A 23,432-nucleotide genomic window follows, 5' to 3' on the forward strand; every position below is an offset into this window, starting at 1 on the left:
CGCCTCCAAGGCGAGGCCGCGAAGCGCGCGGGGGCGGGCGAGGGCGCAGCTTCCGGCCGGTTGCCGAGTAGCGGCCGCTCGTTCCGGCCTGGGCCGGAAGTAGCCCGCGCCTCGCTCCTCCCCGGCGGCAGGGAGGACAATAGGCGGCGATGGCGGCGGCGCCGGCTTCGGGGCGGCGAGCCTTGCCTGGGTCGCGGCCGCGCCTCCTCCTCCTCCTCCCGCTGCTGGTCGCCCAGGTGAGCGGCCTCGCGCGGCTCGCCGCCCGCGGGGGGGAGGGGCTCCCCGCGTCCTCTTCCGGGTCCGGCCCTCCCGCCCGCCGCGCCGGCACGCGGAGGCGGCCGCCCCCCCCGCCCTCGCCCTCTGCGCCGTGGCGGCGCGTCGCTCTGCCGCCCCTCAGCCGGCCGCGCGCCTCTGGAGGGCGGGGCCGCGCTTGGCCTCCGCTCGGGCCGAAGCGGCGTCTCCGGCGCGCGTGCCCGCCCGCCCGCTCGCGGCGCCGTCCTGAGCCCGTTGGGACAGACCGCAGCCCCGGGCGCCCAGCCTGGGCGTGGCCAGGGCTGCGGCCTTGCGGGGCGCGGGACTCGCTCGATCCCCCCTGGCCCGCCCTGGGGCCCGCGTAGACCCAGAGCTCTTGTTTTAGTAGCCGTGGTGTCCTGGCCGCCGACGGAATTGACCTCAGCGTTTGGGGCTTAATATCTGAAGGATGCGATCTTCTGCTTCTTTAGGCAGAAAAAGCCCTGTAACTCCAGCTGGGGAATGCTAGGAGTTGTGGGACTTTTCTCTGTCCAAACAGGCATGGGATTGTGCCCTGAAAGTATTTTTATCAAGCTCCTCAGCCAAAAAAGGCTCCCGGAGCAGCTGACGTGCAGCAAGCAAAACCAGATGGTCCATCCCCTCTCAGGCTTGCAGTCTGAAAAACCTCCTGGGCCCGGCCCCACAGTGTGGCTTTCTCACTGAAGAAAATAAGAAATGCTGGGTCAGACCAGGGGTACATGTAGTCCAGCATTCTGTTCACACAGTGGCCAACCAGCTGCCCATGGGACACGCACAAGGAGGACAGGAGTGCAACAGCACCATCCTGCCCGTGTTCCCCAGCAACTGATGTACATGGACTCACTGCCTCTGATACTGGAGCTATTGTAGAGGCATCAGGATTAGCAGCCATTCTAATCCTAGCCTTCTCCAGGAGCTTGGGTACCCCCCTTTAAAGCCATCCAAATTGATGGCCATCACTATGTCTTGTGGGAGCAAACTCCATAGTTGACTGTGCTATGAGAGCATGTTTAGCCTAGAGAAGAGAAGACTGAGGGGAGATAGAATAGCGCTCTTCAAGTCCTTGAAAAGTTGCCACAGAGAGGAGGGCCAGGATCTCTTCTCGACCATCCCAGAGTGCAGGACTCGGAATGATGGGCTCAAGTTACAGGAAGCCAGATTCCGGCTGAGCATCAGGAAAAACTTCCTGACTGTTAGAGCAGTATGACAATGGAACCCATGACCTGGGGAGGTGGGGGGCTCTCCCACATTGGAGGTGTTCAAGACGAGGCTGGACAGCCATCTGCCAGGGATGCTCTGACTTGGATTCCTGCATGGAGCAGGGGGTTGGACTTGATGGCCTTGTAGACCCCTTCCAACCCTACTGTTCTATGATACTATTCTGTGAGAGGGAGTCCTTCCTCTTACTTGTCCTGAATCTTCACCAGTCAGCTTCATGGGATGACCCCACTGGGTTCTAAAATTGTGTGAGAGAGAGAGAAATGCTAGAACCCGCTCCCTTGAAGCTGATTGGTGAGTGATTCAGGACAGATTCTTAGACCTGTTTTCCCCCTCTGTGAAATGGGCTCACTGCAGCCTCTGCTCCCAGAGCCGCCCCACAAAGCTGCTATGAATTGCATCACCTGCCTTAGGAAGAGAGGACAGACCTGCCCCTCTTTTATCCTTACATTTTCCCCTCAGGAATCACCACATTTAAGGCACTGTTGATGTGATTTGCTGGCCTGGTTGCCCTCCTTGAGGTTTTGGCTTTCTCCCTGGGGAGGGTCTGGGTGATGCCCCCCGTGAAACACGGCACAGCTTCTTTCCTCCGGGGGCGGGGGCAGCATGTCTCTTAGCAGGGAGTGGATGCCTGTTGTGCCTACAAATGTCGATGCACTGTGCCATGCACTGCGCACGAGGCCTGTTTTGAACTGCTGATAAGCAGGCTGCAGGGAAAGGAACCAAGGAGCCAACGGTGTCTTGGCTTTCAAGTCGGAAAGAGGGAGAGGCTGTTGCAGAGCAAAGGAGAGCAGCGCACGGCAAGCAGAGGAATAGGAGTGCAGCTCTGGCTGTGCCCTTTGGAGTGAGATGTGTGCTTTTCATACAGCAGGGGGCAACCTGGCACTCTCCAGATGTTGTGGACTACAACTCCTGCTAAGGCAGAGCGTTTGCGCTGAGTGTTTGGTCCTTTGTGGCCGTTACCTAGGCAGTCCTGGAAGGTGATTCTGGATCTGTGTGTTGCCGAGGTGGAGCTTGGGTGAGGCTGGGGTTCGGAGAGGGCAGCTTGCAGGGGGTTCCTGCCTGAGGCCAGACGAGGGAGTTTTAAGTGCTTGGCTACTGCCTGCTTCTGGCTGCCTTTGCCCTGAGATCTGCCAACTTGGCTCCCTGCCCTCACCCAACCTGGAAAAGAAGGTGCTACAGTCACAGCCAGTGTCACAGTGTCACCCTACTCCTGGGTGCAGAGAGCAGGGGAAGGTGACTGGAAGGTCCTTGGGGTGCTGGCTGAGGCAAGGCACCCTCCCAGCTGTCAGACGTGCTCACCCCCGTAGGTGGGACACCACAAAAACATGGCACTAGGGGGTGTGTGTGGATGTCAGTTGCCACCTCCTCCAGGTTGGTCATGGCTGCCCTAAAGCAGTCTCAACCTGCCCCAAGCCCCGGGGCAGAGGGAGGCTGGATCCTGAAAGCGGCAAAAGTGTGTCCTGTGCATGGCCGTTTCAGACGCTCCCCTCCCCCTCCGTAAGGCATGAAGCCCTTGTGGGCATCAGGCAGTTTTTGTGCAAGTGCGGTGTTAGCTTCTGTCTTTCTCTGGACTTACGTGTTTCCCCCACTTAAGACCTGTGAAGGTTTGGCTGGCTGGGGCCTGTGTGTGTGTTTGTGTGTGTCAGGGAGAGCAGGATGGGTCAGAAGCTGCCCCCTTGCAGAGCCTGTTCTCTTGCCTATCTCCGCAGCAAGAAGCACCAAAAACCTTTCACGGAGATGGCCGTTGTTTATTTTTTTGGCAGTCCAAACGTATTCACTGTAAACCTTTCTAACCTGCTGTTCCACCATGATCTGCACTAGAAACCATGCAAAAAGCCCCTGGAAAGCCTTGGAAAATGAAGCCTGCTCTCCCCCAGGGCCAGCAAACCTTCCTTCTTCGTGCTAGGTAAAAATGGTTCACGGACCGGCAGCTGTATATTGGGTGGAGGGGAGCAGTTTCACAGGTGAGGCCACAGTCTCTCGGGACGGAGGGGGAGTCGCATCTCCTCAAGGCCCCTGGGTGAGCTTTGGGAGCAAGAGGGGATTTTTACTTCCTGGTTTCTCCAAAATCTTCATTAATTTGCACTGGATCAAGTTTAGAAATGGCCAAATAGGTGCTGGTGTGGCTGTGGTGGTTCCTATGCCCAGTTTATTGTAGATTCATTTGTTACATTCATATCCTGCCTTTTTTCCTCCTCCAAGGAGCCCAAGGCGACTTACATTCCTACTTTGGCTCAGTCTTCTCCCAAAAGAGGGTCTATGACCCCCCTGGCAAAGGCAAAGTGCAGGCTGAAGGGGCAGGATTGCAGCTTGAGATCGATAGGCATATGGTCAAGGAACACCTAATTACTTTGAATGAGTTCAAATCTCCAGGGCCAGATGAACTGCATCCTAGAGTAAGAAAGGAACTGGCAGAAGAACTCTCAGAACCGCTGTCTATTCTCTTTTTGAGAAATCATGGAGGACGGGGGAAGTGCCAGATGACTGGAGGAGGGCTAATGTCCCTAACTTCAAAAGGGGTAAGAAGGAGGAACCTGGGAACTACAGACCAGTCAGTCTGACATCCACCCCTGGGACAATTCTGGAGCAGATGATAAAGCAATCCATCTGGCAGCACCTGGAAAACAATGCAGTGATGACTCAAAGCCAACATGGATTTGTCAAGAACAAGTTCTGCCAGACAAATCTGATCTCATTTTTTTTATCAAGTCACCTCCCTTGTGGACCGTGGGAATGCTGTAGACATCATATACCTCGACTTCAGCAAAGCTTTGAACGAAGTGCCCCATGATCTCCTGATGAGCAAACTAGCTCAAAGTGGGCTAGGTGAAACAACGATCTGGTGGATCCACAGTCGGCTACAGAATCGGACTCAAAGAGTGCTTATCAATGGGACCTTCTCCAACTGGGGAGAGGTAACGAGTGGGGTACCGCAGGGCTCAGTCCTGGGCCCAGTGCTCTTCAACATTGTTATTAATGACTTGGAGGAGGAGGTGTAGGGAATGCTGATCAGATTTGCAGATGACAGCAAATTGGGCGGGATAGCTAATACTTTGGAAGACGGAAACAAAATTCAAAGTGATCTGGATAGACTGGAGCGCTGGGCAGAAAACAACAGAATGACATTTAACAGGGACAAATGCCAAGTTCTGCACCTAGGACAAAGAAACCAAATGCACAGTTACAAGATGGGGGATACATGGCTCAACAACACTACAAGCAAGAAGGATCTTAGAATTGTTGTTGATCAGAAGCTGAATATGAGCCAACCATGTGATGTGTCTGCAAAAAAGGCAAATGCTCTTTTGGGCTGCTTTCATAGAAGCATAGCTTCCAAATCCCAGGAAGTACTAGTTCCCCTCTACTCAGCACTGTTCCCCTCTACTCAGCACTGGTTAGGCCTCATCTGGAGTACTGTGTCCAGTTCTGGGCACCGCACTTTAAGAAGGATGCAGACAAACTGGAGAGGGTTCAGAGGAGGGCAACAAAGATGATCAGGGGACTGGAAACAAACCCTTATGAAGAGAGACTGAAAGAACTGGGCATATTTAGCCTTGAGAAGAGAAGACTGAGGGGAGATATGATAGCGCTCTTCAAGTCCTTGAAAGGTTGTCACAGAGAGGAAAGCCAGGATCTCTTCTTGATCAGCCGAGAGTGCAGGACACGGAATAATGGGCTCAAGTGCCAGGAAGCCAGATTCCGGCTGAACATCAGGAAAAACGTCCTGACTGTTAGAGCAATACGACAATGGAACCAATTCCCGAGGGAGGTGGTGGGCTCTCCCCCACTGGAGGCCTTCAAGATGAGGCTGGACAGCCATCTGTCGGGGATGCTCTGACTTGGATTCCTGCATTGAGCAGTGGGTTGGACTCGATGGCCTTGTAGGCCCCTACCAACTCTACTATTCTATGATTCTATGACAGGGTCTTCCTCCTCACTATTTTGTGCTCACAACAGCCCTGCAAGGTAGGCGAGGCTGAGAGCCAGTGACCAGCCCAAAGTCCCTCAGGAGCATTGTGTCCAAGTGGGAACCAGAACCTGAGGCTCTGCAGCAGCAGTCAGGAGCACAGCGGAGCTGGGCAGGGTGCAGGGAGAGCGGATCCTCTACCCTCCTGGAGCCCCCGACAGCCGTGTCTTGATCTGCCATCTGAATGCTGCCAGGGACGGGTGGAGATGGGTTTCTTGCAATTGGGAAGGGTCCATCTCAGGAGCCGCCCGCCCCGTCTCCGTCAAGGGTGGGGGTTACGGAGCAGGGGCCCAGAGGCCATCGGCTGGTTCTGCTGTCTGAGGCTCCAGGGGAGGGGACATTTGGGGTGCAGGCACCTGGCTGCAGGACATGACACCTGGCTTGATCTTATTTCAGCCTCAGACAGACCCTTTTATTTCCCCCGCTTTCCTCATCCTCTTTATGTTGCTCCTCTGCTGTTGGGTGTTTATTTCTCATTCCACGGCTTGCTTTTATTTTGTGGCATGCTCTTGCTTTTTGCTATAACCGTAACATCTTGTGAACTGTGATGGGAAACTGACGGGGAACGGGCCTTACCCCTCTTCCTGCTGTGTGTGGAGCTGGGGGTGGTGTTTCAGCAGCAGAGCCCCATGTGGTGCACATCACCAGATGCTAGTCCTTCTCGATGCTGCTGCGGAAGAGTGACGGTGGTGATGTCTTCCGTGTGTGTTTGTGGCAGGTCTCCTGTGAGTTTGGCATGGTCCGTGTCTTCTCGGAGAGGGGGAGCGGCAGAGGCAAGGACTACTGCATCCTCTTCAACTCCCAGTGGGCCCACCTGCCGCATGACCTGGGCAAGGCGGTGAGTGCTTCTGACTGACCAGTATGGAGGTCTCTTTGGCCCTCTCCCAAGGCCTTGGGGCAGACCTCTCCAGCCACTCAACATTTGGCTGGGAGCTGCTCCTCTGCTTGCCTTCCTTCCTTCTAATTTCCTTGCTCTTCCTCTTCTCCAGTCCCTCCTGCCGCTGCAGGACCAGACAGTGTCTGTCTTGTGTGCTCCATCCGACGTGCCTGACGGGGGCTTCGGCAACACCGTCCCCATGGTCATGCGGGGCAACTGCACCTTCTATGAAAAAGTGCGGCTGGCTCAGCTCAGTGGGGCGCGGGGCCTGCTGGTCGTCAGCCGGGAGAGACTGGTGAGCTTCCTTCCTTGGTCCTGCACCAAGGTTCTCGGGCTATAGATCTGGGGATTTCAGGGAGCGCCCCTGCCACCTCTTCCTTCCCGTTCCTCCTCCCGCCATCCTTCCCCCTTCGCCAGATTAAGAAGGGAGCCTAGCTGGACCTCAGCAGGGGAATCTCCAGTCCTACACCCTGGACTAGAGGGTCTGGGCAGGGCACGAAGGCACCCCCCACCCCTGCTCTTCACACCAAGCAGCGGGTATGGAAGGTTACACTGCTTCCCCACTGGAGGCTCCGTGCCGCTGCTGTCACAGACTTGCAGACAGTGATGATCACGCCCAGCCCCGTTGTTCCTTTCATTCCAATGCAGATGGGAAGTCCTCCAGAGGGGGAGGCCTTCTGCGCCTCTTCTGTATGTCATGTAGCTTGTGGAGGGCCCCCTTGTGGAACAGGCTCCTCTAATTTCCGTGCTCCTGCTCTGTCCCAGGCATTCAGTGTTTCCCCCACGCAGTTCTGCTCCGATGGCTTTCCTTTTGATCCTCTTTGTTTTAATTTGTTTCGCGTTCTGCATGGCTTCCCCTCCCTCAATATTAGTATTCCTTTCAAAGCCTCTTCTAAACAATTAGAATTCTTTGGAAGTTCTGAACCTTCTGCTGTTCTGCACAGCTTCTCGAGTCCCATGCAGAGTCTCGGCTTTCCTTCTGGAAGGGTGCCAGGTGCCTGCCAAAGGCCCTTCTGTTCTGAGGCTGGGGCTCGGGGGCTCTTGTATCACTGCTGGCCCCTGGCCAGCTCCCTTATCTCCCCCCCGCCGCCACCCCTTACTTCTCTGTCCCGTTCGCCTCTTGCCGTTGCATTGTGCTCAAGCTCTGCAGCAATTTAAGTCCTGAGCTCACAACAAAGCATGTAAACTGAGCCAGCCGATGCACAAGAGCCCTCCTCAAATGGCATGTTTCATGCTTTCAGCGCAGACTTGAGATTTTGTGCCACGGGGCTTGGGTTGCTGCTGCCACGTTATGCATGGGAAGTCCTTCCCCTCCTTCTGCCAGAACTGCTCTCTCCTCTAATGTGCCCCCCAGGTCCCCCCCGCCGGTAACCGGAGTCAGTATGAGGAGATAGACATCCCCGTGGCCCTGCTGAGCTACACGGACATGTTGGATATTGGCAGGGTAAGCGCATCTCCTGCCCACCTCGAGTTTGTGCTGGCACATCGCTGGGATCGTCACGCGGGTGTCAAGTTTGTGGCTGAACCCTGCTCTCTCTCTCTCCCCCCTCCCCACGGCACCCTCCCTCGGTCTGTGCTGCTTCCCCTCCAGAGCTTTGGCCACTCAGTCAAGGTGGCCATGTACGCCCCCAACGAGCCCGTCCTGGACTACAACATGGTGATAATCTTTGTGATGGCTGTGGGCACGGTGGCCGTCGGCGGGTACTGGGCCGGAAGCAGAGATGTGAAAAAGTGAGTGGGCTGCTGCAGGAGCTTGGAAAGGCCATCGCAGTGGGAGCTCTGGCCCCTGGCAGCCTTCGGGGAGGGCCCTGGGACGCCTGGATTGGCAGCAGCGGGCGGCTTCTGCACTGCCTCTCTGATCCCTGTCAGGTCTCTGACACTTCCTCCGGGCCCTTCCCATCACGGTGGCTGTCCAGCTCCTCTGACAGCGCCACACTTCCACCACAAGCAGTGCAGCCATGACTTGGAGGCGTGCCTCATCAGAGGAGCTTGGATCCTGATGCCCCTGCTACTCCCTCCCTGTCCAGGCCATCTCCTTGGGCTCGATGGTGCTCGATCAGCACCATCAATCACCATCCTCAGGCGTACAGTCCAAATTTGAAACACGTCACACAAGGAATAAGGGATAGGGCAGGAAGGGGGTGCATATAATTGACACTGTTGAAAAGAAAAAGGCTGTTTGACATGACAGCGAGAGTTGACTTCCTCTCCTGCTCACAGAGCAGTTGGTTCTACCAGCCTCTGCGGGTACGTGCAGGGGTCCAGGAGCTGCTTGGGGAGTACTCTGCACTCAGAGGACACCTTCTGTTCTCCTCCTCTGTGCATTTAGCTCATCCCCTTTGCAAGCCAGCGGCCACCACTGCGGCCCCATGTGGCTGCAAGCACTGTGTCACATGAAGGCCTTGCCACTACTGGTGGGTCAGCTCTGTGGCTGCCCTGGTTGGCTGCTTTATTGGGCCGCAGGGGAGAGATCAAAGGTTGTATAGGTTGCTTTGTGGCAACCAGCTGCTTGGCTGTCTCCACCACAGTGCAAGCCCCTGGACTCTGCCTCCACCTGCCTCTGGATCATGGGGGGCCCTGAATTCCTTGCTGGGCCCCCCAGGGTAGCAGGATCAGCAGCTGGCTTCTGCCAATGGGCACATCTCTCTCCCAGGCGGTACATGAAGCACAAGCGGGATGATGGGGCTGAGAAGCATGAGGACGAGACGGTGGACGTCACCCCCATCATGATCTGCGTCTTCGTGGTCATGTGTTGCTCAATGCTCGTCCTCCTCTACTACTTCTATGACCAGCTCGGTAGGGAGCGCTTGCTTGGCGGGCACGGGCAGGGGGCTTGCGGGAGACTCTGGGATCACTGTTGACAGTTAAAGCCTGTGCTTCTGGAACAACAAGAGCCAAGTCCTGCAGCTTCTCCACAGGCAGAAAAACGCGAGGCTTGTATCACCCGGGCGTTGCACCTCTTGCCTGATGCCACAGTTATTGGTGAATTATTAGTGCCGTCGCCCAGTTAAAAGAGTCCAGGTTGATTAATCGCGTGGGTTTTACTCCAGGTTACCCTACTGATTAGGAACAGATGGAGCAGCATTCTCCTGAGCCACACCATTGGTCCTTGGAGCCAGGTGTCGTCCTTACCAGCCTTCCTCAGCCCAGGGCCCTCCAGATGTGTTGGACTACAACTCCCATAATCCTGCAAACAAAGCTGTGCTGATTGCGGGATTATGGGAGTTGTGGTCCAACATATCCGGAGGGCCCCAGGCTGAGGAAGGCTGGCCGACACGTTAGCCAGTGTGCCAAAAGTGCGCCCACCTTTCGAGGCCAGTTTGGACCAAGGCTGGTTTGTCTGTGTGCTTCCCGGAGAAACCTCGACAAGTCGGTTTACCGGACCTGGCTTCCGTGGCTTAGATCAGAGGTGGGCAGCGTCCTCCGGCCTAAGGGCCGAATTCAGTCCAGGGAAGCTCTTGGGGTGGGCGGGGCCAGATACCAGCTTGTCTTAGTCTGCAGCGCTTCCTGCCAGTGCCCCACTGTTGGAGAGGCATTTCGACTGTGTGGGATGTGGGGGGAAGCTGCACAACGCCCGGGAAGCCACGGAGCAGTTGGGGGAAAGGGCTGGATTTGGGGAACGCTAGGGGTCCGGAACTTGGGCCTGGTCCCAGGTGTAGGGGGGTGAAGGGGCAGCCTTCGCTTCTCCTCCCTTGACTCTGGGGGCTGATTTGCTGTCTTTTCCCCTTTCAGTGTACGCCATCATAGGAATCTTCTGCCTGGCAGCCTCGATTGGCCTCTACAGTTGCCTCTGTCCGTTTGTCCGAAGATGCCCTGTAGGGAAATGCAGGTTTGAAGCAGTTTTCTGAATGGGCCTCATTGTCTGTTCTGTGTGCCTACTCCGCAAAAGCAGCAGAGACAGAGAGGTGCAGGGCCAGAGGGCTTCGATGAGGAAGCCGCGTTCCCACTCCCTGGGCCATGGGGATGGTGGTGGGTTTGCTGCCTTCCCACCCCCTTCCTCTGAAGATCAGTGTGTGAGGGAGAAGAGAGCACTTTGGGCCAGCATAAGACCCCATGGACAAAGAGGCACTTCTTCAAATCCAGTTTTGAGTCTCTCTGTTTGCAAGCAGCTGTGTTCGCTAGAATGGCATCCTGCCCCCTTCAGCATATTTCTATATATCACTGATTTTAAAATGTGTGTTGGTTTTATATTTTGCCTTCTGACCCACTTTGGGTACTGAAAATCAGTCTGTATATTCTTAAGGGCGCAATTCTATGCAGGTTTAGGATTTAGGAGTTTTTCCTGTCTAAACGTGCATAGGATTGCGCCCTAAGTAAATCAGACAGGGGCAGGATATGAGAAGTAGAGTCGTCCTTCTAGTGCGTAGGTGGGCAACTCCTTGGGGTCTGCAAGGAAATCCCCTGCACGGACGCACCACACTGAATTTGCTGCTGACATTTGGTGGTGCAGCAGCGAAGAAGCTGCATTCTGTCTTTACAGCAAGGCGTGTGGGGCGTGTGGGCCATGCTTTGCATCGGAGCTGCACTCCACGGAGGCCACGAACAGGCCGGGGCTGGGGCACACACAGGTTGTGTGCTGCCCTGTTCTGGCGACTTGACTGGCAGAACAGAGCAAGCTGAGAGGGACGTTTTTTGAATGTGTGTTAAGGTGTCCCAACCTGATAGTCGGGGGGGCGGGTGCTTGAATCCATAAAAAGAAAGGGAAGATGGGGTCTTGAGGGTGGGGTGGGCGTGGGGGCACAGGAACTCCCTCCTGGCAGAGAGTGTCTCTGGCTGGCTGGGCGTGCCCCACTCACCCAGCCTCTGCTGACTGCGCGGTCAGGTCCAGAGGGACCTCGGAGGCTGTCTTGTGCCACTTTGCCGCCCCCCCCCCGCCCCCCCCCGGCAGCAGCTCTCCAGGGAGGAGAGAGAGGCCTGTCTCCCTGAGGCTTTTGACAGGAGAGGCGCATGGGGTTTGCGCTTGGGGGCTTCTGCGTGCCAAGCAGGTGCTTGCTCCCCCCAAGCTCTGGGCCCTCTCCTCGCATCAAGGAGGGAGAGCGAGGCGCTTTGGACACCCCCACGCCCCCCCTCCCGACGACTCTCCTTCCATCACTGGCTGAGGGCGGGCCTCTTCATGCCGCCCCTCTTGCCTTCAGGGTTCCAGATAACAGCTTGCCCTATTTCCACAAGCGCCCCCAAATCCGGATGCTGCTGCTGGCCGCCTTCTGTGTCACCGTGAGCCTGGTGTGGGGCGTCTTCCGGAATGAAGACCAGTAAGTCTGCCTCGTGGCTGCTCTGCTCCTTCCTTTCCAGTGGTGGTGATGCTTGATCCTTGGAGAAATCCTCACAGGGAACCTTCTTTAAACCCTTCAGTCCAGGCTGAGGTCAGGGCGGAACCCGGCGGATGCTCTGGATTCTCCCTCGGCACCCTGTTCCCACAGGCAAGGCCACCATCTCAGTTTGCCTGCACCTGCCTGCAGTCTTTGTGTCCTGCCTCCCCCGCCCCCCGCTGACTCAGGATTTGATGCTGAGAAAGAAGCAGAAGGAGCTATTGGTGGTGGTGTGTGCGTGTCACGCCACTCCTGCTGAGTGTTGTGGCAGGAGCCATTGGTGGAAGGCAGGCATGGAGAGGCTCCTGCCCACAGGCCTATGGTGGACTGGATTAGGCTGAGGCCAAGTATCCCAGCAGTGAGCAGCCAGATTCTCCCAGGAAGCCCAAGAGCAGGAGAGGGCGGCAGCAGCCTCTCCCCCTGTTGCATGTGGACTGTGGCTGCACCTCTTTGCTGTTGAGAAACCTCCCTCCTCCTCCTTGAATTTGTCTCCTATCCTTTTGAAGCCCATGGCTACTGGTCCAGCCTGCCTCTCCCACCCATCAGCCTCCTTGGCTGACCCCAAGTCCTAATATAACAAATGAGGGAGGAAAACTCTCTCTTCCCCCACATTGCCGTACATCTTTTTTTTTTTCTCACCCTCTATCACGGGTCCCCCTTTTTCCTGAACTGAAAAGTATTTTGTTTTGAAATACTTTGAATGAATGAAAATGCCCCAGACAGTTTAGTCGGCCCTCACGGGGGAGTTTCCCCAGCCCCCTGATAATTTTGGCTGCCCTTTTCTGGCTCTGTAATCTGCTTTCTTGAGCTGGAGGTGAAAAGGGGTGTCACAGAGCTGTGCAGGGGCAAGAGAGCCCACTCTATACGGCTGGAGCATCTTTCCTCAGAGGAGAGGCCAAAGGAGGGGTCGCGATGGATGGGAGGGGGCAGCTGAAGGCGGCCCAAGGAAGCCACTGGGCCCCGCCTGGGAGTGGGGAAGGAGACATGGAGTGGCCCAGGCATGAAGGGAGTTTGTAGAAACAGGGCTAAATGCAAAAGGGACCCAGAGCCCAAAGGGGCCCCTCTGGGGTCACTTTGTCCTCACAAGGAGCACAGGGCAGGCGTGCCCTGGCCCAGCCCCCGCGGGTAGGGATCCATGGAGCTCTGTGCTTAGCTGAGGCCCTTCTCCCTGCAGGTGGGCCTGGATCCTCCAAGACGCCCTGGGAATTGCTTTCTGCCTTTACATGCTGAAAACCATCCGCCTGCCCACGTTCAAGGTGAGGCGGGAGGGGCAGGATAGAGGGGGTGCAGCCTGGAGGAGAGCCCAGTGTTCCTGGCTGTGGGGCCTGCCCTGAGGCCAGGAGGGGCCCTCCTGTACCGTGAAATGTCCAGGGGCACCGCTGGGGGCTGGGGGATGCTCTGGGCAGACTCCTTCCTTCTTAATTCCTGCCCTTCCAGGCAGCCTAGCGGACATCTTCCCTCCCTGTTTTCTCCTCACAACAACCCTGATGGAAAGCAGGTCAAGCAGAAGTTCAGCAACTGGCCCAAGCCCCCTTGTGGGGGATGTGTGGGGGAGGGGGGGGGAGTGACCAGAGAGGATCCCAGCTTTCATTTCGATCGCTGGAGGAGGAGGAGGAGACAGAGCAGGCAGCCAAGTTCTGAGTGGAGGGGTGCGGGGAGATGGGGGGACAAGTTGCACTTAGTTGGGCATCCAAGGGAGAGAAGGGGGGCTGGGAGGTGGTGTAGATCTGCCAAGGGGATGGAAGAGCAGCAGCAGCAGCAGTCAAGAATGAATTGAACGTGGACCTTCTGAGGGGGGGTCCTCTGTGGGCCCTTGCGTTGCTGTGTGCCGTCCCAGGTTGCCCCACCCCTGGCATCTCCAGTTCAAAGGATCGGGGAGCAAGCAGTGGGAAAGAGCACTCCCTTTCTCTTTCCCACTGAACCTGGGGCCTCCTGCATGCAAAGCGGGGGCTCTGCCGCTGATCTCAGGGCCCCTTTTAAATAAGCCGCATGTTGCAACCCTCTGTACTCACTTTCATGTCTTCTCCTCTCCCCCCTCCCCCCAGGGCTGTACTCTGCTTCTCATGGTCCTTTTTGTCTACGATGTCTTCTTTGTTTTCATCACGCCATATTTAACCAAGGTGTGTAGCCCCTTAACATGCGCTCCCGATGGTTGCGAGGGGCTGTGGGGGGACTGAGCCTCTTTCTGCCCACGGTGGTGGAGGTGGGTGGTTTGTGTGGCTGGAGACGAAGGGGAGAGCGGGGTGGGTGGAAAGTGTTTTCTCACACAGCTCCTGCGGAGGTGGGGAGCCTGGAGTGGGAGTCTGTGAGGAAGGGAGAGGGGACTGGGAAGTCTGAATAGATTCCTCAGGGTTGGTGGGGAAGGCAGGCTGGATAGCAGCCCTGGGCCAAGAGGCTACCGGTGCAGATTCAGAGCAAGGGGCGGCCTTGTGCTGAGGCTCCTGCCCTCGGCGATGCTGTGAAGCGGCAGAACAGCCACTTGTAAATACCCTGATACTTTTAAGGAGAGCACCAGTTCCCCCGTGCTGCATGGAACGCCCGTTATTCATACAAAGGTGATGCTAGCCAGGATTGCTCGTGTGCTCATCCGTGTTCTCCTGGCTCGTCCACTGTCCCTCGCCTGCATGCGCAAAATTGCCTCCTCCAGATGTAGAAGGGAGGGAGAACATGGATCTCGTCTGCCTTACTCCAGGGAAGGAGGGGAGATCAATGGCTGACCAGTGAGGATAGTGTTTTGTGGTGGATGAGGGAGATGGTCAGAGCTGTAGACTTCAGAATGTTGCTGTCCATTCTGAGTCCCATCAGTTGGGGAGGCTAGAGAATAACAGATAAGTGAAGTTCTGTTTTTGCCCTGTTTCTTTCAGATGGGGGAGAGCATCATGGTGGAGGTGGCTGCCGGGCCAACAGACTCCGCCACTCATGAAAAGGTGTGCCTGAGAGTTCTCAGGGAGCTTTCAAAGGCTGCTCACGGGACCAGGGGTGGGCGGGGGCTGTTTTGTTCATTCATAATAGTAACAGGATGTCTGTCTGTCTGCGTCTTAGCTCCAAGGCCGTGAAACCGGGCACGCATACTAAGAGGACCCTAGAATTGTGCAGCTCTGGGGTACTTGGTTCTTAGAATGCATTAAGTTAGTTAAATATGTTCTTGTGGTTGAAGCTTGCAGCCGCATCTTCCCTAAGCGACACATAACTTTGCGGCCCATACAGTGTGAAGCCCAAGAAGATTCATAGGCTGAGGGACAGTTATGTACCTGCCCTCTTCCCTGGCTGTGGGGCAGCCCCCCCCCCCCGGAAATGGAGAAGGCTCACCTCTCCATCGGGGGGCTGTAGGGGTGCAGCAGGCCAGGGCACATGCCTTAGGCCTGGCTTCAGATGGGGTGAGCGCAGTCCGTCCAACTGTGACATCCGATTAAACTTGGTTTGAAGGCGTCGCTGTATCAAACCAAGGGCCGTTCCAACCTGTGCAAAGCCAGGTTCATGTGCCAGTTTAAAATCTCTGTAGCCCGCCTTTAAGGTTACAACCCCTTTCAAGGTGACATCTTTCTCCAAAGGAAGTGGGCGGGGGCGGTATTTGCCCCCTTCGTCTTGGCAGGAGTGTTTGCCAAATGGGAGAACAGCATGTTCATCCACAGATCTCCCAGTGTTGGGGGTGGGGGGGCTTGGATTTGGGCAGCGGTGCAGGTGAGAGAGGGGTTAACCCTTTCCCTGTATACAGGAAATTGCACAGCCAACGTTGCTGCTGACTTCCAGCAGAGGGTCCCTGTCTGTCATCTATGCTGGACCTGAAAGGAGCTTTGGGGAGAGAAATTAGGCTGGGGAAACAAAGGGAAGAGATGGCTAGGGGCGGGGGGCTTTCAATTATTGGCCTTCCTTCGGTGCTACACCACAGCAGTCCAACCAGGATGAAGGTGGGAGGGCCCAGGCCTGTCTCCCTAGGCCAGCCTCTTTCCATTTCTCATTCCCACAGCTGCCCATGGTGCTGAAGGTGCCGCGGCTCAACTTCTCCCCACTGGCACTGTGTGACAGGCCCTTCTCTCTCCTGGGGTTTGGGGACATCTTGGTTCCAGGTAGGATTTCTCCAGCACTGAGGGTCCCTGTTGGCCGGGCCACTCCTAAGGAGGCTCCAGAGCTCAAGGGCAGAGCCCAGCCCAAGCCCCGGTCCCATCTCCGGTTAATGGCTCCTGGGTGGCGGCCGGGCCAGGGAGGAGAAACACCTGCTGTGTCTGCGGAGAGCCTCTTGCTGTCAGCCAGAGCAGGCAGAGCAGGGTGGGACGACCAATGGCCTGTCTGTCTCTGTGTGGAAGACCGCTTCCTGCGTGGAAGTTGGGCTCCTGTCCCCTCCGCAGCTCCTCTGGGTTTCTGTCTTCTTGCTGGCTCTCGGGATTTCGCCCTTCCTGCCCAGGTAGCACTTCCACGGGGCAAAGGGCCTGCACAGGCATGCTGCTGCCTTGGCCACACAGGCGACACAAGTGTGGTTTCCACGTGGGAATTAATTGTGTTATGCTGGAAACATTTGAAATGGAGGGGAACCTTCCTGTGGGCCCACCCCCTTTCCCCTGGCTGGCAATCGTCTGGTGACTTTCCAGCTTCTGTACAGCGCCCCCCACCCCCCGCAGAACCTTGAACTGCCTCTTCTTAAAGTGCTTTAAGCTACAATAGGCTGGTATTTTTGCCTTTGCCCCCAGCCCCCTCCCTGCCATCACTGGGATGGGGCCCCCAAAAGCTTCTCCCCCAGGCTGAGCTTCCTCACCCCCACTTTAAAGATGTGGGCAGCATGGAGAGGACAGACTTGTCTTCCGGCCCTGCTGCTGGTGGACTTCCTGCAGGCCTCTTGCTTGCCTCTGGGGCATAGGGGAGCTGGGCTAGGTGGCCCCAGCTGGGTTTGATCCAGCAGGGACATTCTGAAGGGCTGAGGCAAATGCATGGAGGGGAGCTCTCCAGGAAGGCCCCTCCTCCCTCAGCTGTCACCCCTGCCCCAGCCACCCTAGCAGGCTGTGCAGAGGGAGGGGAGAGGGGCCCTTCCACCAGCCCACATGAAAGTCCACTGAATTTTTCCCCTCTTCCCTCCCCATCCCTTTTTCCTTGTGTGTCGTGACTTTTTTAGATTGCCAGCCTGCGGGGGCAGGGACTCTTGTTTTACTGACTGCATGTAAGCCGCTCTGGGGACCTTTTGGGGCTGAGGCATGGGAGATAAATATTTTAAATAAAGAAGTGGCTCTTTCAGATGCGATGGCTGTGATGGGGAGATGCGGCCTCTGTGTTCAGGGGCACCGGGGGGGGGGGGGGCTGGCCCTTTGGGTCCCTGTGCGTGACCCTCCCCTTGGGGCATCTGGCGGGGCTGGATGGGCCCACTGGGGCCTGATCCATCCGGGCTGCCGCTCTTCTTCTTTGTGGGCATCTGAGAAGCCGAGGCTGCCCTGGGCAGGATCTGGCGGCTGTCGAGGGAGGGAGCCGAGGCCAGCAGGGGCTTTGACTGGCCTGGGACACGGCATGGGGAGGCCCCTCCTGGGCCTCACCCCCCACCCCTTCTCTCCTCAGGTCTCCTGGTCGCCTATTGCCACAGGTTTGACATCCAAGTCCAGTCCTCCCGAGTGTATTTTGTTGCTTGCACTGTAGGTACGTCCGGCTTCTTCTTGCTGTCCTCCTCCTCCTTCCACCTGGGCCAGCAGCCGCCCCCTCCGAAAGCGACGTTGCTGCTCTTCTCACACCTGTTGCCTCCAGCTCTTGCCTCCCCCCAACAACTGAGCCCATGAAAGGCCGCTCCCCCCTGTCCTCTTTGTCTCCCACTTTGCCCAGCAGGCTCCTTAGGTCAATAACCCCAAAGGAGAGCCCTTGGGAGACAGGCTCCCTGACAGCCGCTTTGCGCTGGGGTGGAGGGTGGGTGCCTGGGTCCCCTTTGCACATTTCTTAAAAAGAAGGGTGTATAATGGCCTGGAATAAGGCAGGTCCCATGAGGAAGAGCTAGAAGGAACGGGGACATTGCTGCAGACAAGCAAACTGTTGGGATAACTGCACCGGGGTAACTGAACCTGGACGCAGGGTTAGTTTTGGTCTGTGTTGGTCTGCTGGCCGTAGCTGGCTGAGCCCACAAGCCTTCACTGGGCTGGGCTTGGCGCATACTGAAGGGCTACAGGTCCATGTCTGATCAGCAGGGACTGTCTTGGTGATGCCATCTCGGCACCCTTTGCGGAACGCTGAGAGCCTGCTGAGAGAGGGGGCTTTTTGGCTGGTGCTAGCAGGATCCTGAAAGCAAGGAGAAGGGAGCGGCCAGACCAGCGTGGCCTTAGCAGTTCAGCTGGGTACTCTGGTTGTGTGGCATTCCTTCAACCAACCCAGAATAAGTAAATGGCACCGCTTTCCCAGTGGACAAGATCTGGCTGGGCCGGGCGCCTCTCCTTCCAGCCGGGGTGAGGCCGAGGCACACAGATTCCATCTCTCCCTACCGTGTCTCGTATCCTCTCTTGCAGGAGATCGGGGGGAGGGGGCTGGTTTTGGACCCTCCTGTGCGCTCTCCCTTCAGTTGCTTTGACATTGGATAGAGGAAGGCACCCGCCCACCCGGTTCCCAGGCCACTCTGCTTGTGGGCCTGCTTCACAGGCGCCGCTGCTGCTGCTGCTCCTCCAGTGGAGTGACTGGGGGCTCAGGTGTCCCTTGCCACCCTGGCTTCCCACTCACTGTTTTTTGCTGGTGACTAATATGACCCCCCTGCCTTCCAAAGTGCTGGAATCCTCTCGCCTGCAAAGGCAGCCCCCATCTCGGCAGGCAGAAAGAGGCCTGCCATGAGTCCTGGGTGGTGGGCACAACTGGGCTTCAGCGAGACACCCTGCCCAGCGGCCCCCGGCTTCCTTGCTCTCCCCTTTCCCTCTGCTGCAGCCTATGGCATCGGGCTCCTGGTGACCTTTGTGGCCCTGGCACTGATGCAGAAGGGGCAGCCGGCTCTGCTCTACCTGGTCCCCTGCACGCTGCTGACGAGCTTTGTGGTGGCCCTGTGGCGGAAGGAGCTGGCCATGTTCTGGACGGGTAGCGGCTTTGCGGTGAATACCAGTTTGATATGAGTCTCCTCGAGAAAATGCTAATGTTAGAAAAGCCCCTAACTAGAATTAAAGTTGAGTAAAACTCTTGTCGGTGTTCTCCAAAAAAGCCAGCAGAGCTCTCTTGCATGTTGCTTTTCTCGCTCTCTTTTTACGCTCCTTTTCTGGCCTTCAGAAAAGGCTTGCTTTCTCTCTTTGTCTGTACGTGAAGCTTTTGTATTTGTGGCACATGAATCGCAGAGAGGGCCGTTGGTCCAAAACGATGCCGATGGAGGTGAAATAATGCCCTGCCCTGCAAAGATCACTATGGAAGGGAGGACTTCTTCCCAAGGCACATTGCTAGCCTGTGGTATTGCCTTCCTTAAGATGCAGCCCCGATGTAGACAGGTTTCAGGGGGATGAGGCCGGTCCATGGAGAGTCTGGCAAAGTCATGATGCCTCTAAATGGCCTCCAGGATCCAGAGAGGACTAGAGGGCCCCTCTCGGGTACGATCCAGCATCAGGGCTCTTCCTGTGCTCTTAAAGAGCTGACAAGGGGGTTGGCCATGGGGCACGGTGGCTTGGACCTGCCTTGTAGCCCCACCTTCCTCTGGGTTGAAGCAGGGTAGCCTGTTGTCCTGCAGCCCCCCTAGTGCTATATCGGCAAACACAGAGCAGCGCTGCTGTGGCTGCACTTCCCCATGGTGTCTCTTCAGGGGTGCTGGGGAGCTGGAAAGGCAGGGGGAGTGCAGAGTGGCAGTTGCTATGTTGCCCCGATGCTGGGCTAGGGTGTCTGCAGTAGAAAGCCGTTCTGGCCTTGTCCAGAGGGGGGGAGTGGGAGAATGTGAGCCTCGGGACCCACTGCTGCAAGAGACCCTCTCCAGTTTCGCCCAGGGGGACAGGAGGAGCACCCAGGAGCAGAAGTGGGGAAGCTCTTAGCTGAGCGGCCCTTGAATACCGGGCTGAATGTGAGGCCTTCAGGACAGAAGTGAGAGGATTGAGGGTGGGGGGAAACACCCCCCTCGGAGGACCCTGGGAATTGTCATTCTTGGAGACAGTGGCAGATCTGTAGCCGAGGACTTTCAGTGTCCTTGCAGAATTACATTTCCCAGAATTCCTTGTGGGGCAGGGGAGGAATCATACCTGGGCTAGTTTGACCTTTCAAGATGAAATGGGCTGACATTTCCAGCTTGCTAGCCTGGTCACCCTAGCCAGCGACTCCCATTTGGGGTGGCGTTTGCCCCAGTGAGCTGCTCCAGAAGCTGGTCTGTGAAATCAGTTGTAGTTGCCCGCTCTCTCTCTCTCTCTCTCTCTCTCTCCCTCTCCCCCCACCCCACCCCCATCATCCTAATGTGGTTTGTTCTTCTGTATGCAGAAAGACCTCCCTCATCCTCCCTTGGTGATCTCCCCTGTCAGTTGCCCTACGCCCGCAAAAGAGGTGGGTTCCCCAACACCTACACCGGAAGCAGCTGATAGAGCAGCCACCCCGATTTTCCCCACCGAAGGGCCAACCAGCACCCCCTTGAGCAGTGGGGAGCCACCTCAGGGGCCCTTCCTGGAGACAGCAGAGGAGGAGGAACAGACAGAGCCCAGTGAGATGCCATCTGAAAAGCCAGCCCCCCAGTCGCCCCATATAGAAGAGCCCAGCCGCCCTCAGGACCATGGCCCAGGAAATGAGAGCCCCCCAGCGGCAAAGCAGAGCCAGTCTGACTAGGAACACCCCCTTCTCCTTGCACCCCCCTTGCTTCCGTCCCCGCCCCCCATCACAGACTAACTGGAGTCAAAGCAAGGACAGGTCCCGTCGTCACCTTCACCACAAGAGTGCATCACATCTCTGATCATCGCGCGCAAGGAAACTCCATGGCTGAACTCCGGACACACAAGATAACAGCATTTCACACCAAATTCCCCCTTTCCCCCCTGAATATGGTGCTTTAATGAGTGTTCCGGTAGAAGTTTGATGACCAGTTTTAAAAAGAAACTAGCGGATGCCTTTTCCTTCGGTTTCATGACGCTGGGGTAGTATTAAGATACTTTTTTAAAAAATGTAGACAGTATTTTGCGCTTGCGTGGCTGTGAAATTGCTTTAGCATAGCCTCAGGCGACGCAGGACAGACTGTTGTGCTTCTCTGACTGTAGGCGTTTCCTACAAAAAGACACCCCCCCACCCGGAGGGTTCCATTTCGTTTTCTGTTTTGTTTCTCCTTCCATCAAATGATTTACATACAAACATATCGAGGAATGAGCAGGACTCTAGAAAGCATTTGATCTCTGCGGAAGGCGTTGATTCGGTCTTCGTGTCCAGGGGGTGGCGGCGGGGGGCATGCTGATCCTCTTGGGAGGCACGTTGGAGCCTGTATACGTCCTGGGAAGAACTTTGGTTGTCTCCTTTTGCTGAGCAGCTGTCCTGGGAAGCCCTGTGCCCCTCCACCAGGTTGTGAGCAGGAAACCTTTTAAGGTGGCCCAGCTCTCGGGGGGCGGGGGGTGTCTCAGGGCGGGGGGCTGCAGCTGTGGGCATTTCCCGTGTGGAGAGCAGTCTGGTGTTCCACAAGCTCTGCAGGCGGCGGGAGTAGCGTGGGTCTCCAGCCCCAGTGCTGCTCGTCTTGCCTCCCTGCCTTGAGGGCTGATCCAGGGAGGGCTGGGCTGGGCTGGGCTGGAGGAAAGAGGGGAGGCTGCCCTGGGCTTCCTCCAGCCCCATCCCCCCACTTCGCCATCCCAGGAGGGGCTGGTCCCCGGGCTGTCCCTTGTGTCCAGCCCCTGCTGGTCATGAGCTGAGAGCTGCAGCAGGATGGAAGCGCCTCTGTGGCTCGCTGGGGAAAGAGGCCTGTGGAAAGTTGCTCGGCAGCGCCCCCCCCGGAAACGTTCTCAGCTCGGGGGCGGGGGCAGGAGAGGTCCCCTCTTGTGGCTCTGACCACGAACAACAGGAGCATGATCCATCGGGCTGAATTCCTAGAGCATGTGTTTCTGTCTCTGAGTGTGTGTGTGGGCGGGGTGATTTGAAGCATGGGGCAGTAGCTGACTGCCCCCCCCCAGCCGCCCTTTCCTCCTGAAAATGGAGGGGGCTAGTTCTGAAAGAGGATGTGGAGCTTTGAATGTTCTCTCTTCTGCCAGTTTTCTGCTTTAAATTTCCTCTCCCTCGCTGTATAGGAATCACCTGAGACATAAATTCGCTGCCGGCCTGGCTAGTGAACCCCCACATTCTCGGAAGCGTTGGTGTCCCAAGCAGAGCCTTTCCTCTTCCTTGTAGGGGCTCGTGAAGAGCGCACGTCCTGGGCCACTGGGAAAGCTGGGCGGCAGCCGCAGAGGTGGCCGTTCACACGCAGGCTGAAGACAGGCAGAACAAGCCAGCTGCTGTGTCACCTCTGCTGGTCTCTTGGGAATGGGCAGTGCCCCTAGAACGGGGGGCACAGGTCCCTTCCCCAGTCATGGCTGACCATGAAATAGTGACATGCAGAGTTTAAGCCTCCCAGTGACAACAGTCTTAATGTTGGGGAAATGGGGGTCTCCCTTCTTGGGTGGGGTAGGTGTATGTGGTGGGGTGTAAGTCTCTTCAAGATCTCATTTGGCACCCCGGGCCTGTGAGCTCTGTGGGTTTCTTTGTCATGCTTCCACTATCATGTTCTGTGTCTGCATTCTTTTGTGTTGTAAGACATAGCTCTGCAACCCTATGTGGAAATGTTGACCAGATTCTGTGGAGCTGCTGGCCACCCGACCAGATCGCGTCTGCCAAGTGGCCTCCTCCCAGATCACAAGAGCCTGTCTTAGAGAGAAAGCTTCCCACGTCCCGGCCCCCCCATGCCCTGTTTGGCACAGCTGTGGCTCCTTGTGGGGTACATGGACAGGAAGCAGACCCAGCGTTTGCGCTCTTGTGCAGAATGACAGATGCTTGTCTTAGACGCTACAGGATTATGCCTTAATTTAAGCCATTTTATAAATAATGTATATGGAACGTTTATTTTACAAAAGCAGGCTGAACAATAAAACTGATGAAACTTCAGGTCGTTCATAGTTGAGGTCCAAGTATCATGTTTGAACTTTCTTTTGTTCCATCTTGGAGTCCTTCGGATCCTGATGTGCATCTCTCTGCCTTTGGGCTGTGAAGGACACCGATTCCTTGGGTGGGGCACCACAGGAAGCTGCTGAGCGATCCTTGTGAGATGTCCATCCTTTTCTGGGTCCATGGGGAAGGAAGCCTCTCTTTCCATGTGCAGCACCATCAGCCTCTCAGCCTGTTTTTCAATAGTGGTGCAAATGCTGACTAAACTGCTGAAGAACATTTGCAAGCAAGAAAGCCCAGTCCTTTTTATGGGCTTTTGTCTGGCTTCTTGGCTGATGTGGGACTTGAATCTGGGTTTGGGGTCTTCAAATCCACTGCTCTATGTGGAACTTGGAGTCAAACAATTTCTTGGGGTGCTTCCAGATGAGGCTTTTATCATGCAGTCACCCTGCCTCATTCACGAAGTATTATGGGGTGCTAGGAGCCCCTCTCTCTGGGTGTCCCCGTTCAGACAAGCTTGGTTTGGTCATCTTGCAAAACCAGTTGTGTGTGTGGGGGGGGGGGTCTCCCGGACACGATTGGCCCCAGACACTAATGTCTGCTGTGTCCACCCCATTCCCTGGGCCCCGTAGTTGTAGGGAGCACCCACAAGTGGTGTGACATAGAGGATTAAGCTGACACTGGGAGCAAATATTGAGCAAGCAAAATAATGGGAAAGAACTCCACACCCTGACGTACTCTGCAGGGCCCATGTGGTCCCACATAGCCATGAGTGCCTTGG

At 56.5% G+C, this 23,432-nt stretch overlaps 1 protein-coding gene across 9 annotated transcripts; it reads left to right on the forward strand.

The window, feature by feature from the left end:
- Positions 1-123: 123 nt before the first annotated feature.
- On the forward strand, positions 124-22,658 carry LOC146333891 (signal peptide peptidase-like 2B). Of its 9 annotated transcripts, none has more exons than XR_014786406.1 (16): positions 124-236; positions 6,177-6,296; positions 6,448-6,630; positions 7,690-7,779; positions 7,927-8,066; positions 8,989-9,131; positions 10,068-10,164; positions 11,471-11,587; positions 12,819-12,900; positions 13,690-13,764; positions 14,509-14,571; positions 15,612-15,711; positions 16,749-16,793; positions 17,183-17,260; positions 18,518-18,749; positions 20,030-22,658. XR_014786406.1 is itself a non-coding variant. In XM_084825011.1 (16 exons), the coding sequence occupies exons 1-16, from the start codon at positions 150-152 to the stop codon at positions 20,366-20,368; spliced, it is 1,920 nt and encodes a 639-aa protein (XP_084681137.1). In that variant the 5' UTR covers positions 124-149; the 3' UTR covers positions 20,369-22,658. The 9 variants fall into 9 exon arrangements, 7 of the variants coding, with proteins under 7 accessions (XP_084681137.1, XP_084681142.1, XP_084681138.1 ...); XM_084825011.1 differs by having other exon boundaries at positions 18,518-18,678; XM_084825014.1 differs by lacking the exon at positions 124-236 and adding an exon at positions 3,350-3,397 and having other exon boundaries at positions 18,518-18,678.
- Positions 22,659-23,432: the final 774 nt, after the last annotated feature.

The sequence above is a fragment of the Heloderma suspectum genome, chromosome W, assembly GCF_057233095.1.
Source record: "Heloderma suspectum isolate Gila_16-S chromosome W, 16-S_ref, whole genome shotgun sequence".
NCBI classification, from domain to species: Eukaryota; Metazoa; Chordata; class Lepidosauria; order Squamata; family Helodermatidae; genus Heloderma; species Heloderma suspectum.

What these genes read in the sequence shown, in the direction of transcription:
- LOC146333891 (XM_084825011.1), top strand. Translation starts at nt 150, where the DNA reads ATGGCGGCGGCGCCGGCTTCGGGGCGGCGAGCCTTGCCTGGGTCGCGG. An exon ending in TCCCGCTGCTGGTCGCCCAG is followed by an intron (nt 237 to 6,176) that starts GTGAGCGGCCTC and finishes TGTTTGTGGCAG; the next exon opens with GTCTCCTGTGAGTTTGGCAT. An exon ending in TCTTGTTTTACTGACTGCAT is followed by an intron (nt 16,794 to 17,182) that starts GTAAGCCGCTCT and finishes TTCTCTCCTCAG; the next exon opens with GTCTCCTGGTCGCCTATTGC.